This window comes from Rana temporaria, chromosome 12 (assembly GCF_905171775.1).
Source record: "Rana temporaria chromosome 12, aRanTem1.1, whole genome shotgun sequence".
Classification (NCBI taxonomy): domain Eukaryota; kingdom Metazoa; phylum Chordata; class Amphibia; order Anura; family Ranidae; genus Rana; species Rana temporaria.
The window spans coordinates 126,386,508-126,406,274 of NC_053500.1; the positions used below are offsets into that span (position 1 = coordinate 126,386,508).

Consider the following 19,767-nt stretch of genomic DNA (forward strand, 5'->3'; position numbering starts at 1 on the left):
CTCTCATTTAGTTTATGGGGGTGTAAAGCATAGAAATGTTTAACTTATTTCTCACTCCTGCAGGCTTCTTTCCTACCAATTGCAGGATGGAATTGTCTGGAAAGTAGATGCTTCTCTTCACTGGTCTTCACTGACATCATTATGCACAATGCTCTCTACATGGTATGTTAGGAAGTTGAGGGTCCACCTGCATACCGGGACTGGAGCAGTAAGTGAGAAATAAGGTAAGTAGTCCTCTAATCTACATCCCCTATAGAATACAGAAGCATTAAACCCTTATGCCGCATACACATGATCGGAATTTCCACCAACAAAAATTTGAGAGCTGGTTTTCAAATTTTCCGACAAGAAAAGTTCTGCTCGAAAATTCTAAACCGTCTGTATGCAATTCCGACGCGCAAAAAATACATATGCTCGGAATCATTGAACTTAATTTTTTTCAGCTCATACTAGGGTTGTACGTCACCGTGTTCTTGACGATCGGAATTTGGTGTGACCGTGTGTATGCAACAGAAGTTTGAGCCAACATTCCGTCGGAAAAAAAGGATTTTTGTACTCACCGTAAAATCCATTTCTCTGAGTTCATAGACGGACACAGCCTTCATTGACCTTAGGGTTATGCTTCTTCCTACCAGGAGATTTAGGCAGAATTCTACAGCACTTAAGGTGTTAAAAACTTTCCTTCATGCTGCTCCTCCCAGGGGGCGTGGCTCCCCCAGGCATAACCCACACCCTGCTTTAGCAGCCTCAGTTCGTAACAAGCAGTACAAACAAAGGAGGGGTGGGTGCTGTGTCCGTCTATGAACTCAGAGAAATGGATTTTACAGTGAGTACAAAAATCCTTTTTTCTCTTTCGTTCATAGACGGACACAGCCTTCATTGACCTTAGGGACGTCCCCAAGCAGTGTCAAAAAAATTCGAGGGGTGGGAAAAATAACACAGCAAAAACAGGTTACACCCCAAACAAAAACCGGAGTTACTCAACGGAGGAACTCCAACCTTAAACTGCCGCCTGTAACACCCTGCGGCCAATGGAGGCATCCGAAGATGCACTCACATCCACCATATAAAACTTTGAAAAAGCGTGGACCGACGACCAGGTCGCAGCCTTACACACCAGTAACACAGAGGCTTGGTGTCGGAAGCCCAAGAGGCCCCGATCGCCCTGGTCGAATGCGCCGTGACCCGAAAGGGAGGCGCCCGCCCCTTCAGGGCGTAGGCCTGAAGCACAATCCGTCGGATCCACCTGGAAATGGTGGCCGACGAAACTGCCAGGCCCTTACTGGGACCGGACACAGACACGAACAGCGAGTCCGACATCCGGAACGGAGCTGTCGCCGACAAGTAAACTCGAAGGGCCCGAACCACATCCAAAGAATGTAAAGTGGCCTCCTTCGGGTTCTTCGGCTGAGGACATAAGGATGGAAGAACAATGTCCACATCCAAGTGAAAAGCCGAAACGACCTTAGGGAGAAAAAACGGCTGCGGCCGCAGCACCACCTCGTCCTTACGGATGACCAAGCAGGGAGCCTTGCAAGACAAGGCCGCCAGAACAGACAGACACCCGTCTGATCGAGGTAATTGCTACCAGAAATAAAATCACCTTTTGTGACAATAAAACAAAAAACCTCCCGAATGTCCTCAAAGGGAGCATCCCGAAGCACTGAAAGGACTAAATTCAAGTCCCATGGGGGTAATGGAGGGAGCACCGGAGGGGCCACCTGCCAGACCCCCTGACCCAACGCACGCACCCATCAGTGCTATGCCAAGGGTCGCTGCAAGTAAAAAACAGCCAGAGCAGAAATCTGGCTCCTAACCGTACGTAAGGCGAGAGCCTGAACCACTCCCTGCTGCAAAGACAGCAGAATCCTGTACACAACGCATGTACGAGAGTGCCAGTTCATCTCCCCACACACAGAGAAGTAGGCCTTCCATGTATGAGGAAAAAACCTACGTGAGGTAGACCTCCGTGCAGGCAGCACGGTAGAGACCACCGAGCCCAATAGGCCTCGGTCCTTAAGCCCCTGGCTCTCAACAGCCACGCCGCTAAGGCCGGTGGCTGTGAAACAGGGTGGAAGATTGGACCCTGTAACAGAAAATCAATTCCCAGGGGAAGACGCTAGGGGGCGTCTGCCAGCAGACGCACCTGGTCCGCGTACCAGAAGCGACGCGGCCAATCTGGGGCAATCAGGACCGATAGAATCCCTACAGCTTCTACTCTGCGCAGCAGGCGAGGAAGAAGCTTCCGAGGAGGGAAGGTGTAAAGTAGGCGACAGCGACCCCAAGGAGCCACCAACGCGCCTGACGCGTCCGCCCACGGGTCCTTAAACCTGGCCACGAACCGTGGCACCTACCGATATAGAGACGGGACGCTAGAAGGTCCACGTCCGGAGTGCCCCACTTTCGGCACAGACCCCGAAACACCTGCGGGTGGAGAGACCACTCTCCTTGGCCCAGTGCAGTGCGACTTAGGTAGTCGGCTAGCCAATTCCGTATTCCCGGAATGTACCCGGCCGATAGAGCCGGAACGGACCCTTCGGCCCACCGAAAGGATGCGCGCGACCCCCGTCGCTGCAACAGAACTCCGTGTGCCTCCCTGATGATCAACCTACGCCACGGACGTGGTGTTATCGGACAGGATCCTGACCGGTCGGCCCTGTAGATCCAGGGACCACCTGGTAAGGCAAAGCTTGATTGCTCGGAGCTCCAGAACGTTGATCAGTAGGCAGGACTCCACCTGAGTCCAGTGCCCCTGGGCTGACTGGGTGCCCCAAGCGCCCCTCCCCAACCGGAGAGGCTGGCATCCGTCGTGACCACTGTCCAGTGGCCTGCAGAAAAATGACTTTCCGGCCCGAAGCACCGGAAACGCCAGCCACCATACCAGGGGAGACATGATCAGATGACTCAACTGAATCTGGTAATCCAGAGATGACGGAAGCTAGTCCCATCGTGACAGCAGTTCCCTCCGTAGTACCCTGGCGTGGAATTGGGCATACGGAACCGCCTCGAAAGAGGCTACCAACTGACCCAGAACCTTCCTGCAGAATCGCAGAGATGACCGCTTCTGGGTCGGCAACTGCTGCACAGCAGATAGCAGAGTCTGAAGTTTTTCCGCTAGGAGAAAAACACTCCCGCCCCGGAGGAATCCAGGACCAGACCCAGGTATCCCTGAGACGGAATCAACCCTGATTTCAGGACAATCCAGAAACCAGCCGAACACTCGGAGAGCCTGACACGTGATAGACACGGCTCCACCAATGCAGAGCTCGAAGAAGCTCGTAGGAGAATGTCGTCCAGACATCCCATGATAACAAACCCCCGCTGTCACAGCCGGGCCAGTATCGGTACGAGCACCTCGGCGAAAACCCGCCGAATGGGAAGGACACCATTGAAAATGGTCCCCCCCGACCGCAAAGCACAGAATCTCTGGTGGTTTGAGGATATGCAGGTACACGTTCATGACATCCAAGGATGCCAGAAAAACCTGACAAAAACAAAACGAGGGACTTGAGGCCCAGGATCGACCGGGCCCCATCCTCCATGGGGACACAAACAGAATGGAGTAAAACCCCGAGACCGTTCCAACGAGGGAACTGGCACAATCACTCCCCTGACCAGAAGATCCTGGACAGCCCCTGACGGAGGAGTCAACCGGCGAACCGGAGGAGGCCAGAAGCCGGAGGGAAAAAACCTGTTTGGCAGACAAGAGAGAAACTCAATCTTGTACCCCAAGGAAAACACTTCGCAATGCGAAGCCAGTCTCCCACCCGAGACACGGGCGGGAGCAGACCTTCAGGCGGAAGCAGGTATGTCCGCAGACTTGTTAGGCATGCGGTATCCGGTGCGCTGCTACCCCGCAGCGGGGATTCAAGCACCATGTAGACCTACCCCCACCGCACAGGGCGAGCGAAAAAACGCTCGGAGGTAGGCAAGGAGGGTCCTTGCACAGGGCGAGGTCCCTAGCCCTTCCCAAACCGTGGGAACAGCATGCGCTTACCACCTGTGGCATCCTCAATGATGCCAGTCAGGGAAGACCCAAAAGGACCGTTCACCCTTAACGGTGATCACCAAGGCCACCTTAGAGGTCCTTCTTCCAGCTCCTGCAGCAGGAGCTTCGCCCGTTTAGTCGGGGCCTGCCAGGGCCCCGGCCAGAGCCGGCCTCACCGCCGAACCCACCACCGTGAATAGGGAGCGGGCCACGGCCTCCACTCTCCTATCAGCGGGATCCTGAAATGCAGGAGCCCCTTCCACAGGCAATGTGGTGGCCTTGCGCAGTCTGGACACAGGGGGGTCCACTGGCGGAGGAGAGACCTACTTTTTTTTTTTTTTTTTTTTTTTTAAAGCCCCCCTCAAGGGGGTAACGGGTTGCAAAGTTTTTTGACAAACTTTTTGCGGTGCATCCCATTCCTTGTATAACATATAGTCCAAATAAGGAACACAAGGAAACACTTCAGCGATGCGTGGTAGTCTGCTGGTACTGACACGGAGGTGTCTCCGCCACATCCTCAATTTTTAGAGTCTCACGCAACGCAGAAACAAGAGCTCCAACAAATTCTTGCCAGCAACTGACTGCAGCAGAGTCATCCTCACTATCCATAAGGGTTAAAACCCGCAGCCTCTGACATAACAGAACCAGAAAAAAAAAAAAAACAGCGATTCTGTGTCATCCCCAGAAGCAGGCTCAGGGAGGGGGCGCTTTTTTACCCCCCATCCGGGCACTAGCTGCTTCAAACCTGGCAAGAAACCCAGGACAGCCAACATAACAGATGTGGCAGGGGGAGGGGCGGTAAGGGTTAACTCAGGCATAGCTTGAGTTCCATAGTGTCAGCGCTGAGTCACCCACCCTGCAAGGCAGGACAAAAAAACCCCACTGTCACCTCCTTGCTGCTATTGCAGAGCATGGGGGCCCCCGGTATTCACCACCCCACCCAGCTGCAGAGGGAGCTGAAAAACCTCAGGTGTGCTCTGATGTGCTGACTGATGTGTATTCACCTCATGGAAGATTCACAGCACTAAAACTGTAACAGCACTAAAACTGACCAGAGGCTGTGCCGAGTCATCTCAGGGAAGAATCACATCGTTACCAAGGAGATTTCCAAGACGGCCGCTGTCTGAGGTAAAAATTACCTCATAGAACACAGCAGCACTGACTGCTTTGTTACCTCAGAAAAGAATCACAGCGTTACCAAGGAGATTTCCAAGACGGCCGCTGTCTGAGGTAAAAATTACCTCATAGAACACAGCAGCACTGACTGCTTTGTCTGTTACCTCAGAAAAGAATCACAGCGTTACCAAGGAGATTTCCAAGATGGCCGCTGTCTGAGGTAAAAATTACCTCATAGAACACAGCAGCCCTGACTGCTTTGTCTGTTACCTCAGAAAAGAATCACAGCGTTACCAAGGAGATTTCCAAGATGGCCGCTGTCTGAGGTAAAAATTACCTCATAGAACACAGCAGCACACAGCAGCACCCCCCAGAGTAACAACACAGTCCCCCTAACAACACACGGGCCCCGGTGGTAACAAAGAAAACCCAGGAGGCCCCCCTTCACAGCCACTACCCAGTCAGGGGAAGGAGGGAGAGGAAGGGGAGAGAGGAAAGCAGGGCGGACCCTCAGTCGACCTCCCCAGGGAAACCACCAGCCAGACCACTTACCTGAGTAAGGGGCCACTACTTACCTGTCCTGCGACTACCCGGCTGGAGGTATCCCAGACAGAACCAACGTCCGTAAACGGCATGGCTGTCGGCCAGACACACTGTGACAAAGCCATAGAGACCGGTCATATGTGTGCCCTAGAACCAAAGTTCCCCGGCCGCCCCTGGAGCAATGGGGCCTGTCGTGGACGTCCCAAAGCTGAGCTGAGGGCCGGCACACGCTCGAAGGCCGAACATGGGGGGACTACAAGGGTCGAGGACCCAGCCTGTCACCCAGTCGGCTGTTGATAGAAGAATCGCAGGATTCAAAAATGCAGGAACAAAATAATAAAAAAAGCGAGAAAAATCGCCAGAAAAAAACTCCAGAGTCCAGGAACTCCAGAGATAGCCTTGACCTCCTGTCGTTAGGCAGAAAACAAACTGAGGCTGCTAAAGCAGGGTGTGGGTTATGCCTGGGGGAGCCACGCCCCCTGGGAGGAGCAGCATGAAGGAAAGTTTTTAACACCTTAAGTGCTGTAGAATTCTGCCTAAATCTCCTGGTAGGAAGAAGCATAACCCTAAGGTCAATGAAGGCTGTGTCCGTCTATGAACGAAAGAGAAAAATCCACGGTTTTCTTGTCGGATTTTCCGATCGTGTGTACACGGCATTACTGTACGGAAGGGGGTCACATGTATTTTTTTTTTTTAAAGGCTGCCCGAAGTTTTAAAGCTGACTTGAAGGTTGTACTTTGAATGCATAAATTTTCTCGATTTTGCAAACTTTTTCATACCTGCTCAGAAACACTTCTTTGAAGAACCTCCTCAATATGTGATTTAAGAGCCTCATAGACATAACTAAAAAAAAAATAAGAAAACAACACTCAGTTAAAGTTGTTTGTCATACTGTACTGTGGTACAATAAATAAAAGTTGCTCTGACTTTCGTAAAAAAAAAACAATATAAAAATATGATAGTTAGCATAGGTGTGCACCCCAAAGTTCAAATATACATATGCAGTAGGCATGAGATTGGTGTCAGTAGTTTTTTGAATTTATTATTTTATTTTGTAATTATTATTTATTTTTATTTTTTTACTGTATCCTTTTTTTATTTTATTTTTTTTACGATTTGTTAGGAACCCTTAATTGAAGGGCTTTGGGGAAATAGCAAAGAAAGGGACTCAGGGCAGAGATTTCCCAGTCTCTTTCTCTATAGCCTCAGCTGCCACAAGGGTAGGGGCGTTTGGCGGGGGAAATCTGCATTGCCCAGGGTGATTAGGATGTGCCCAGGCACCCCCAGCACACCCTGTGTGCACGCCTATGATAGTTAGAAGGAGTTATAATTTCTTTTTTCTCTTCTTATAAAGATTATATTGCTGTCTATGCCTTTCTGTTATGATGGCAACAACATCTTTTTTTTTTTTAAATCTCCCCATCTGGTTCAAGCACAAAAAAAAGCCTAACTGAGATTGTAAGCCTTTACCATAATCTTCTCCAAAACTGAGAAAAGGCAATATCAAATCTAAAAGTTGGGACCTTCTATCATAAGTAACTGACTGAAAGTGAACCATTACTTTTTAAAATTTAGGTAACCTGTTCACTTGGTAATCCTCCTACACCTACTGATACTTCCCATCCTCATTCTCCTCAATGGCCCCAGTGTGATGCCCGATTCCTCTGGGTATGAAAGAACGTGTGACTATGAGTGGCCTATTACAAGGCTTGAGTGACCAGACTATCAAAGAGCTTACATAAGGCTTTTTCACATAGTTTCAGTGGTGTGTGGGGATGGTAAATACCAACTACATGGGTAGGGGAGGACTATTAATCCTCTAATGCCCCGTACACACGATCGGACCTTTGTCCGACCAAACTCACATTGAATTCCGATGCAATTCCATTGGAGTAAAAAACAACATGTTCTCTATTTAAACTCTGATGGAATTCATTGAAATTTGCAATGGAATTACTCTGATGGGGCATACCGGTCAGAATTTCCGATGGAAAAAGTCAGTGGGACTTTTTCCATCGGAAACTCCGATCGTGTGTACGGGGCATTATACAATGAAGCAAGCTACTCAGTAACATCCACTGCCACAATTCTTTATTGGCTACATAGCAGGACACAGTCATAACACTGTAACGCGTTTCGGCCGAAGCCTTACTCATAGCACTGGTTTGAGCAGAAATTTGTTAGCGTGTTACTTATGTATCCTGCTATGTAGCCAATAAAGAATTGTTGCGTTGGATGTTACCAAGGAGCTGACTTCATTGTATCAGAGGATTATTGGTACATTTCAAAGGCATTTGGGCCAGAGCACAAGTTTTTGATTGCAAAGTAAAATGCAGTAGAGCATGTTTTCCTTGTAGGGGAGGGATATTATCTTGTATCTCAAGCCAAAAATATTGGGCCAAATTCTCAAAAGAGATACGCAGACTTAACTGCTGTTCAGCCTGCGTATCCCTGTGCCTAACTTTGGAAACGATTCTCAAAAGGCTTTTTCCAAAGTTAGGCAGAAAATCTGACAGGTGTAAGACACTTACACGGTCAGATTTTAGGATGCAGTACCGCATCCGCCACTGGGGGCATTTCTCATTGAAATTCAGCTTTGCGTATGCAAATGAGGACTTAAGCAGATTTTCAAAGCATTTCAGCACTTTGATTTCTGCGTAAGTTCCGAATTTGCCTGCGCAAAACTAGGGCTGGTTTTACAATGTGGAAAGTTAGCCAAACCTTGTAAAGGCCCATTCCAGCGACGGCATTTGGTATGCATTCCTGAGGGAGAACTCCACGGCAATTTTTAAATTCAAAACCGGCATGGGTTCCCCCCCAGGAGCATACCAGGCCCTTAGGTCTGGTATGGGTTGTAAGGAGACCCCCCTACCCGGCCGGTCAGGAAAGCAGTGGGGACGAGCGAGCGTCCCCCCCCTCCTGAGCCGTACCAGGCCGCATGCCCTCAACATGGGGGGGTTGGGTGCTCTGGGGCAGGGGGGCGCACTGCGGGCCCCCCTACCCCAGAGCACCCTGTGCCCATGTTGATGAGGACAGGACCTCTTCCCGACAACCCTTGCCGTTGGGGGCCGGGCGGGGGCTTATAGGAATCTGGGAGTCCCCTCAAATAAGGGGGCCCCCAGATACCGGCCCCCCACCCTAAGTGAATGGATATGGGGTACATCGTACCCCTATCCATTCACCTGGAGGCAAAAAGTAAAATTTAGTAAACACACAACACAAGGCTTTTTAAAATAATTTATTATTCTGCTCCGGATGCCCCCCCTGTCTTCGTTATTAGCTCAATTAGCAGGGGGGGCTTCTTCTTCCACTCTCCGGGGGTCTTCCGCTCTCCGGGGGGCTTCCGCTCTCCGGGGGTCTTCTCCGCTCTCCGGGGGGGGCTTCTCCGGACTCCGGGGCGCTTCTTCCATCTTCTCCCCTCTTCCGCTGTTGACTCGGCGAACCCCGGTTCTTCTGCAGCTCTCCGGTGCCTTCTTCTTCAGCGCTGGCTGCCTGCTATGTTTGTGTGTTAGCTCGATTTCAAACAGGCAGCCAGCGCGGTCTTCTGTGGCGTCAGGGTCTTCTCTTCCTTTCTTCCGATGTTGCCTCGTCGCCTGTTGTCGCTGTAATGATGGAAGCGCGCCTTGCATCACATTTATATAGGCATCACCGTCCCATCATGCTCCGGCAGGTACCCACGTGGTGGGTGCACGTGGGTAGGCACCCACCACGTGGGTACCTACCGGAGCATGATGGGACGGTGATGCCTATATAAATGTGATGCAAGGCGCGCTTCCATCATTACAGCGACAACAGGCGACGAGGCAACATCGGAAGAGGGGAGAAGACCAGAAGACCCTGACGCCACAGAAGACCGCGCCGGCTGCCTGTTTGAAATCGAGCTAACACACAAACATAGCAGGCAGCCAGCGCTGAAGAAGAAGGCACCGGAGAGCTGCAGAAGAACCGGGGTTCGCCGAGTCAACAGCGGAAGAGGGGAGAAGATGGAAGAAGCCCCCCGGAGTCCGGAGAAGCCCCCCCCGGAGAGCGGAGAAGACCCCCGGAGAGCGGAAGCCCCCCGGAGAGCGGAAGACCCCCGGAGAGTGGAAGAAGAAGCCCCCCCTGCTAATTGAGCTAATAACGAAGACAGGGGGGGCATCCGGAGCAGAATAATAAATTATTTTAAAAAGCCTTGTGTTGTGTGTTTACTAAATTTTACTTTTTGCCTCCAGGTGAATGGATAGGGGTACGATACCCCATATCCATTCACTTAGGGTGGGGGGCCGGTATCTGGGGGCCCCCTTATTTGAGGGGACTCCCAGATTCCGATAAGCCCCCGCCCGCAGACCCCGACAACCAATGGCAAGGGTTGTCGGGAAGAGGTCCTGTCCTCATCGACATGGGGACAGGGTGCTCTGGGGTGGGGGGGCCCGCAGTGCGCCCCCCTGCCCCAGAGCACCCAACCCCCCCATGTTGAGGGCATGCGGCCTGGCACGGCTCAGGAGGGGGGGGGACGCTCGCTCGTCCCCACTCCCATTCCTGACCGGCCGGGTAGCGTGCTTTGGATACGGGTCTGGTATGGATTGTAGGGGGACCCCCTACGTCGAATTTTCGGCGTGGGGGGGTCTCCTTACAACCCATACCAGACCTAAGGGCCTGGTATGCTCCTGGGGGGGGAACCCATGCCGTTTTTTTCTTTGAAAATTGGCATGGAGTTCTCCCTCTCAGGAATGCATGCTGAGCGACGCTGTCATTTTTTTTTTATAATTATTTGTTTTCCCGGCGCGTCTTTTTTTTTCACCCGTCGCAACTTTAGTGTCCCGTCGAAATTCTCAAAGCCGACCGGCGTTAATTACGTTCGCGCGCTGCACGTCGGGAAAATTACGTCACACGCATGCGCAGTACGGCCGGCGCGGGAGCGCGCCTCATTTAAATTTTACACGCCCCCAGGAGAGGAGGAACGCCTTACGACGGCGGCACTTAAGTTACACAGCGTGTAATTTCTACCTAAGTGCTTTGACGATCAGGCACTTAGGTAGAAATTTTAAGTCAGTGTAACTTAACTGCTGAAATTTAAGTTACGCAGACTTTTTGAGAATTTGGCCCATTATTTCTAGTCTTAAATAGCATGTAGAAGGAATATAATTGCTGTCACATTTTTACTGCTATCTGGTATAGATTTTTCCCTTTTTCCTGTCCTGACAACGGTTTCACCACACAGGAAGTGAGGTAAAATTTTGCAACAGGCACATTGACAGCATAGGCGTGTGCACAGGGTGTGCCAGGTGTGCCCAAGCACACCCTGATCACCCTGTGCAGCACAGATTCGCCCTACTGCCTTGCCCCCCCCCCTCCTCCCAATGAGAAATGAATGAACATCGTGAGTAATCGGTAGGATGTGTTTCAGCTTTGGGGCGCACACCCTAATGCAATAGGCTGCGCACAGCTATGATTGACAGAAATAAAAATATAGTAGATATCACTAGGGTTGCCACGCCATTAAAAAAATCTGTGTTTTGGGGTTCACAAAATCCCCTTTCATCAATGCTTGTATGTTATTTATTTGTGAAAAAACAGAACATTAAAGTCCAGATGAAGGGGGATTTTGCTGGTGTTCTTACTTTGTTGATCTTCTAATAATAACCTATTCTGGACTTTATCTCCATTGGTGTGGTGCCGTTACTACCATCTACTAGATTTTTCTTAGCACCTCCTCTTTTGTTTGGGGGGGGGGGGGGGTTCTTTGTATCATGGAAGCAACCTCACTTAAGCGATTTAGCTCAACTAATAGGGCTGCCATGCACAATATTGTTTTTTAACATTAGCTGCATAAGCTACATACACAAAACACCCTCTTTATTAAAGTGGGACAATAGTTAAAACAAAATAAACGCATATTCACTTTAAACATCTAATCGTGAAAGGGAAGCTCTATTTTTATTTTTAATTCCCATGCACTTGATTGGCTTTTGATAGTGAAAATAGGTTTACCACACTTTACTATACACTTTAGCAAATGTCGCCCAAAGAGCCCACAGAAAATAATAAGGTCAGCAATGTGCATTCTAGAAGTTCAAATCACATACACACGTGTTACTTAATTACCACATACCACACAATTAAAGTGCAATTGCTCATCTAAATGTGTAACTCATTTATTACACCCGCTGGCAAGATTGTGCAGAGGGATGGTTACAAACAAGCTTATTAATATGTTACTGCTCCACGTGTCAGGTGTAACTGTAACATAATATTCTGCCCTTGAGAATAATAAGACCAGGGGTAGGCAACCCCCAGCACAGGTTCTGTAAGCGGCACGCAAAGCCCCTTTTGTCCGCACTCGACTCCCCCCCCAGCAGCGGAGGGAAGTGTCAGTGAGACACTAATGCATTCCAATCTCAGAATTCCCCACTCTGCACCTGCACTGAGGGGGAGGCACTGTGCCCCCACACATTGTGAAAGATGGGAAACATTGTTTGGTTCTCTAACTTTACTGTAGCTGCGATCATCAGCTTTTGTAATGGGGAAGAGATTGGGTGCAGTTCTGCTACAGGGGGGGTCCATTTTTCCAGGAAGAGGAGGACTGTCATTGGCCACTGCTAAAGCCAATCACAGTCCTGCTAGCCCCGTCCACCATCTGAAGGAAGATGACTCGCTTGGGTAACACTACCAATCCCAGAAAGAAGGGATTTTACTGTGATTGAGAAAATCACAATCAGGTGACAGTGTGTGAAATTACTGTTGAGCTGCTGGGAACTTTGTTGACATTATTCCTGAACCTTTGTGTCACTTACTACTGAACCCCTCCGCACTATGTGTCCCTTTAAGCCACAGACAGTATTCAGCGCAATGAAAATCACACCCAACTTTTGCTGCGGCACAGTTTTTCTCAGCTGCGGGAGCCCAACTTATGATCCTGCACACAGGCCCACTGCATTCAGAAAATGCCCCTGACCTGGGCTCATCCATTCCAGATGCTTGTATGTGATGTCACATACAAGCACATGGGCTGCATGCGAGAGGTGGATCAACTGGATGAGTGCGCCAGGACAGGTAGATGTGTCTCATCTTTCTCACAACTCTGCATATCACACATATAGATGAGAAGAGGGTAACAGTGGTGGGTAAAATGAGCAGGAGGGGTTCAGAGGTGGGACAGAAGAGCAGGGAGGTACAGCGGTGGTGCAGATGTGCAGGGAGGTACAGTGGTGGAAGAGATAAGGGGGATCAGCAGTGGGACAGAAGAGCAGGGGGTTCAGTGTTGGGGCAGATGAGAAGGGGGCTCAGTGTTGGGGCAGATGAGAAGGGGGCTCAGTGTTGGGGCAGATGAGAAGGGGGCTCAGTGTTGGGGCAGATGAGAAGGGGGTTCAGTGGTGGGACATAAAAGCAGGGAGGTAGAGCAGTGGAGCAGATGTGAAAAGAGGTGCATTGATGGGACAGATGACCAGGGGGTTACAGTGGTGGGGCAGGAGAGCAGGGGGAACAGAGGTGGGGCAGGAGATCAGGGGGTACAGAGGTGAGACATATGTGCAGGAGGTATATTCGTGGGGCAGATGAGAAAGCGGGTTACAGTGGTGGAGCAGATGAGCAGATGGGTTCAGTGTTAGGACAGATGAGAAGGTGATTCAGTGGTGACACAGAAGCGCATGGGGATACGGCGGCGGAGCAGATGTGGGGGGGTACAGTGGTGGGGCAGATAAGAAAAGGGGTACATTGATGGGGCAATTGAGCAGGGGGGTTAGAGTCGTGGGACAGAAGAGTAAGGAGGTACAGTGGTGGGGCTGATGTGCAGGAGGTACTGTGGTGGGAGGGATGAGAAGTGGGTTCAGCGGTGTGACAGAAAATCAGGGGGGTACAGTGATGGGGCAGATGAGCAGGGGGTTACAGTGGTGGGACAGATGAGAAGGGGGTTCAGTGTTGGGCCAGATGAGAAGGGGGTTACAGTGGTGAGACAGATCTGAAAGGAGGTGCATTGGTGGGGCAGATGAGCATGGGGTTACAGCGGTTGGGCAGAAGAGCAGGGGGGTACAGAGGTGGGGCAGATGTACAGGGGGTACATTGGAGAAAGGAGGTACATCGGTGGAACACATGAGCAGTGGGTTACAGTGGTTGGGCTGAAGAATAGGGGGAACAGATGGGTGGGACAGATGTGCAGGAGATACAGTGGTGTGACAGATGAGCAGATAAGTTCAGTGTTAGGACAGATGAGAAGATGTTTCAGCGTTGAGACAGAAGAGCATGGGGGTACTGCAGTAGAGCAGATGTGCAGAGAAGTACAGTGGTGGGGCAGATGAGCAGGGGGTTACCGTGGTGGGGCAGATGCACAGGGGGTTACAGTGGTGGGGCAGATGTGCAGAGGGTTACAGTGGTGAGGAAGATGTGCAGTGGGGTTACAGTGGTGGGGCAGATGTACAGGAGGTACTGTGGTGGGGCAGATGTGCAGGGGGCTACAGTGGTGGGCAGATGAGAAGGGGTTACAGTGGTGGGGCAGATGAGAAGGGGGTTACAGTGGTGGGACAGATGAGAAAGGGGGTGCATTAGTGGGGCAGATGAGCAGGGGGGGTACAGTGGTGGGGAAGATAAGCGGGGATACAGTGGTGGGCCAGATGTGCAGGGTAGTACCGTAGTCGGGCAGATATGCAAGGTAGTACAGTGGTGGGGTTGAGGGGCAGGTAGTTAGTGGTGGGGCAGATGAGCAGGGGGTTACAGTGGTGGGACAGAAGAACAGGGTGGTACAGTGGTGGGGCAGATGTACATGGGGCTACAGTGGTGGGTCAGATGTCCAGGGGGTTTACAATGGTGGGGCAGATGTGCAAGGGGTTACAGTGGTGGGACAGATGTACAGGAGGTTACAGTTGTGGGCCAGATGTGCAGGGGATCACAGTGGTGGGGCAGATGTGCAGGAGGCTACAGTGGTGGGGCAGATGAGAAGGGGGTTACAGTGGTCGGGCAGATGAGAAAGAGGGTACTTTGGTGGGGAAGATGAGCAGGGGGCGGTACATTGCTAAGGAAGATGAGCGGGGGGTACAGTGGTGGGCCAGATATGCAGGGGGGGCAGTGATCTGAGGTGTGAAGGTGCATGAATTGCAGGATGTTAATTTGTCACTATTACTCAAGTTTTTCATTTCATTTTTTTTTTTTTTTTTTTTTATAAAATCGACACGCTGAATTTCTTTGAAAACATTTTTCGGCACACTGTGCTCATAAGGTTGCCTACCCCAGGATAAGACCATAATAAAACCAGCAGCAAACAATAAAACTGCTACATTAATGTATACACAGGGCGTACTTTAATTATTTTTTTCCTGGAGAACAATTTGTGTCTGAGGAAACCATGACTAAACAACATGCCATACAAAAACAAATGAAGTACCTCATTGTGCAACAACTCTCATCAATACTCATATAAACCATGTGTGGACACATACATAATTTCCTGGAATAAAAATGTTCTGCCTGCGAAAAAATCTGCCTATAGTCTTACCAGCTCTTCCACACTTGAGCACAGTCCTACATGAAGGCATGCCTGGGGCAGATGCCTTCTGAGGTGGCCATATTTTACACAGGTGGCCTCCTGCTCCATAACAACCAATGACAGTGTGCATCTTGGGTACTGAACATGCACAAAGGAATAAGTGTATGAACATGCACCCTAAAACATTGAGGTGCATTTTGATGCTTCTATATTGACTTCAAAAGAAAACACATTCAGCAAAAAATGTCAATCCAGCCTTTCCAGCCTCTTGGCACGAATCCCAAAACGTAGAAATTTTTGTCAAGCAAACTGACAAGACCTGAGTAGAATTGTGGCTTATACCAGTTGTTGATTAGGTGTATGTCCAGATTAACTGTAACAGATTATGGGAAATAAATACGTACATTAAAGGCAAAAAATGCATGGCCTAAAAAGGTCCTTGGGGTCTGCGTACACACATTATACACAAGAGCAAGCAAAAGTCTTCAAATTCACGATGAGTATCATTGAAATGGTAGAGACAACAACTTCTTTCCAAGAACTCAACCCCAACAATGTATGTAGTCTTGCTCCTGTACTCAGACAGGCTCTTCACTTTGATGTGGAGGTTGTTGGTTGGGTAGTCTTGCTCCTGCATCCAAACAGGAACACCATAGGTATGCCAACCCAGTAAAAGATGGTACAACATTCTGGTGTTAACCGCTATCATGGACTTGCTCATGGACACTAGTTTCTGAAACTCTGTGTGGCGAAACTACTTGACCTTAGACCTTTTCTTGTGTACTGACATAGCAACAATGTAGGTAGTTTTGCTCCTGTACAAAGGCAGGCTCCCCATTTTGGTGTGGCAGTTGTTGGTTGGGTAGTCTTGCCCCTGCACCAAGACAGGCACCCCATAGATATGCCACCCCTCTAGAAGCAGGTACAACATTGTGGTGTCAACAGGGCTTTTTTCCAGCTGGAAGTTTTTGGAACTCAGTTCCACCACCTCTGGTTCAGGTAGCACATCACTGAACTCTGCGCTACGTACATAGCACACCCCCAAACTCTGCATGTAGCACATCCCTAAACTCTGTACTATGTACCAAGTGCTACCCTGGAATTCTGCACGTAGCGTGTCCCTAAACTCATTGGTTGTTATGGAGCATGAGGCCACCTGTGTAAAATATGGCCACCTCAGAAGGCATCTGCCCCAGGCATGCCTTCATGTAGGACTGTGCTCAAGCGTGGAAGAGTTGTGTTGCTGGTAAGACTAAAGGCAGTTTTTTAACAGGCGGAATATTTTATTCTGGGAAATCATGTATGTGTCGACACACAGTTTATATAAGTATTGATGGGAGTTGTTGCACAATGAGGTACTTTTTTTGTTTTTGTGTGGCATGTTGTTTAGTCATGGTTTTCTCAGAAACAAATTGTTCTCCGGAAAAAAAAAACAATTACGCCCTGTGTATACATTAATGTAGCAGTTGTATTGTTTGCTGCTGGTTTTATTATTGTCTTATTCAGGAGTAGGCAACCTTATGAGCACAGTGTGCCGAAAAATGTTTTCCAAGAAATTAAGCGTGACGATTTTATAACAAAAAAATATCAAAATGTCAACTTCACACCTCAGATTTTTTATAAAGTAAATGCTGTAAACTACTTGAGTAATAGTGACAAATTAACATCCTGCACTCTCACGCCTCAGATCAGCCTCAATTCATGCACCTTCACACCTCAGATCACTGTCCCAAGCACACCCAAGAACTCTGCACATAGAGCACCCCTGGGAGGAGGGGTTGTTGTGGTTGAGTTCCTTCACCTATTTTCTGAGAAAAAAAGCCCTGGGTGTCAACCACTGTCACGAACTGAGGCCTTGTACACACGATAGGTTAACCAGAGGACAGCGGTCTGATGGACCGTTTTCATTGGTCAAAACCGATCGTGTGTGGGCCTCATAGGTTATTTAACCATCAGTTAAAAAAAAGCCAACTTGCTTTAAATTTAACCGATGGATTCCTAACCGATAGGTCAAAACCGAGTAGGCACAACCATCGGTTAAAAATCCACGCATGCTCAGAATCAAGTCGACGCATGCTTGGAAGCATTGAACTTCGTTTTTTTCAGCACGTAGTTGTGTTTTACGTCACTGCGTTCCGAAACGATCGTTTTTTTTAACCGATGGTGTGTAGGCACGACGGACCATCAGTTAGCTTCATCGGTTAACCGATGACAACGGTCCTTCAGACCGTTCTCATCGGATGGACTGATCGCGTGTACGAGGCCTTAGTCATGTGGAAACAAAGAAGAATGGTGGCACATCCAGAAGTAAAATCAATTGTTTTTTTTTTATTGAAAGTCCATAAAATCAAGCAAACATGGCAAACATCAATCCAAAAAAGGTGCTCAGTGGACGTGTTTCACACAGACGTGCTTACTCATCACACACATCTGTGTGAAACGCGTCCACTGAGCACCTTTTTTGAAAAAAAAATTGTCATCTTCGCTTGATTTTATGGACTTTCAATAACGTTTTTTTGATTTTACTTCGGGATGTTCTGCCATTCTTCTTTGTTTCCATTGTATTTCCCTGGCTGCGGAACAGGCATGCAAAATCCTATCGTGTCCAACGCGGTGACGTAAAACACAACGACGTGCAGAGAAAAATGAAGTTCAATGCTTTCGAGCATGCGTCGACTTGATTCTGAGCATGTGTGGATTTTTGACCGATGGATTTCACCACAGACGATCAATTTTTTCTATCGTTTTTTTAACCATCAGAAAATTTTAAAACAGGTTCTATTTTTTTTTCACCGATGGGAAAAAAACGATGGGGCCCACACATGATCGGTTCGTCCGATGAAAACGGTCCATCAGACGAACCGATCATGCATACAGGGCATTAGTCATGTACACTAGTTTCTGGAACTCTGTGTGGCGACAATACTTGAACCTTAGACCTTTTCTTGCTGTGTATATTTTTTGGTTTTATAATTGATTGGCTATAAAAATCATATATATGTTTGCTAATAAGAAACAAGTAAGGAGAGTGCTGACTTATATTTGATTTTTTTTTATAACAGGAAATTATCTTCATGGTGAGACTAAAGTAATTCTGATAATGACTTCTAGAATTACTTTAGATTTTTAAAGTTTAGAGATTTTAACGATCAAGTTTACATTTAATGGCAAATAAACATGTGACTAATAGCCAAATTTTCCAACAGTTACCTTATTTCACTGAACATTTTGAAATCTATGTTTTGAATTGTCGATTGGCAGTCAGACATAAACAGCGATGGCACTCCAGGATCAATCCTACGAATCCCCAAGATCATGACGATGGATATTTCTTTTAATGTTAAGAGAGCAGATGCACTATCCGTTCTGAAATAAAAATCATCATATTAGTGGGAAAAAAATTATATTTTTTAGTGAAAAACGATGCGAAAATTTAGAGCATGTTCTAAATTTTTAATGCCCATTTTTCACGTCATGAAAAATGCTCTGGAGCCTACACACGATCATTTTTAATGACCATTTTTAAAAATGTAATTTTTCACGTCATGATAAACGATAAACGGCTTAAGTGTTTATTCCTCATTATGGGAATCTAGGTGATTTGTAATGGCTGTGGTTGTTAAAAAATGCTGGAAAAATCGGCAATACATTTGTTAAGGTCTTGCTATTACAGTTTCGCAGGGACTTAAAAAACAACATGTCAACAACAAAGCAAAGCAGAAATACTGATTTTGGTGGAATTGGCTACATATTTAAATAACATAGATTCAGGAACGACAACTTACATCAACCAACTGTTTATATCGCATTGACAATTTATTGCGGCGTTTCCACGATGTAGTGATATTTGAGCTCCAATTCCTGGAACGAACTTTGAGGAAACGTTCTCAAAATTGAAATTCACAATCTGTATCCTGAAATAAGTACAAATGGAAATGAGATGCAACACACAGATAATTAACCTCCCTGGCGGTATGATTCTTTCAGAAAAAAGATGCTGAAAGCGGTACCATTATTTGCAAGGAAATTTGGCGTTTTATACTGTAGGTCTGTAATTTTTAGGAATAACTCACTTAAATCTGACCAAACAAGAGACTAGTAGGCATCCTGGGTATGACATTTTTTTAAAAACAAAATTATAAATTATAATATAATAAATAATTATAAATAATTATAACAAATAATAATATAATTATAATAAAAATGATTCAATAATGTAATCAACTCAAAATCACTGAAATTTGCTCAGTTGCAGAATTGTTGCTGTCATTATTTTTTTTTTTATGACGAATTTTCCCACAAATCGCTATCGCACAATTCTGCAAGTGATTATAATTTATTATCGCTGTTTTCTAGCTGATCTAAAACCATTTTTGACATAAAGGGACACTTTTGGTTGCTATGGACAATCTACAGTTTGCAGGGAGAAATAAAGGTTTTTATTATATAAAAGTACATGCAGGACACAGGGCAGACCACTAGGGACAAGGGGTGTGTGTATTTTTTACATACAGTACTGTAATCTATAAGATTACAGTATACTGTATGTATTGTGTTTGTTTACGTTTTTGAATTTGGCGCCGTTCTCCGCTTCCGTGCGTCGTAACGTCGCAGGGAACGGAGATCGGCGGCACAGGAGGACGCTGTGTGAATCGAGTGAGGTCCC

At 47.8% G+C, this 19,767-nt stretch overlaps 2 protein-coding genes across 2 annotated transcripts in view; one reads left to right on the forward strand and one right to left on the reverse strand.

Annotated features, from left to right (window-relative positions):
- The window catches only part of LOC120918789 (BPI fold-containing family C protein-like), a 332,741-nt gene that overhangs the window by 246,542 nt on the left and 66,432 nt on the right, over positions 1-19,767 (forward strand). The window lies entirely within an intron of this gene.
- The window catches only part of LOC120918790 (BPI fold-containing family C protein-like), a 55,955-nt gene that overhangs the window by 24,251 nt on the left and 11,937 nt on the right, over positions 1-19,767 (reverse strand). Inside the window, exons 5-7 of the mRNA XM_040330586.1 lie at positions 18,887-19,015; positions 18,312-18,467; positions 6,427-6,490 (exon numbers count right to left, since the gene is read on the reverse strand). Coding sequence (XP_040186520.1) covers positions 6,427-6,490; positions 18,312-18,467; positions 18,887-19,015 — 349 coding nt within the window. The remainder of the gene's footprint in view (positions 1-6,426; positions 6,491-18,311; positions 18,468-18,886; positions 19,016-19,767) is intronic.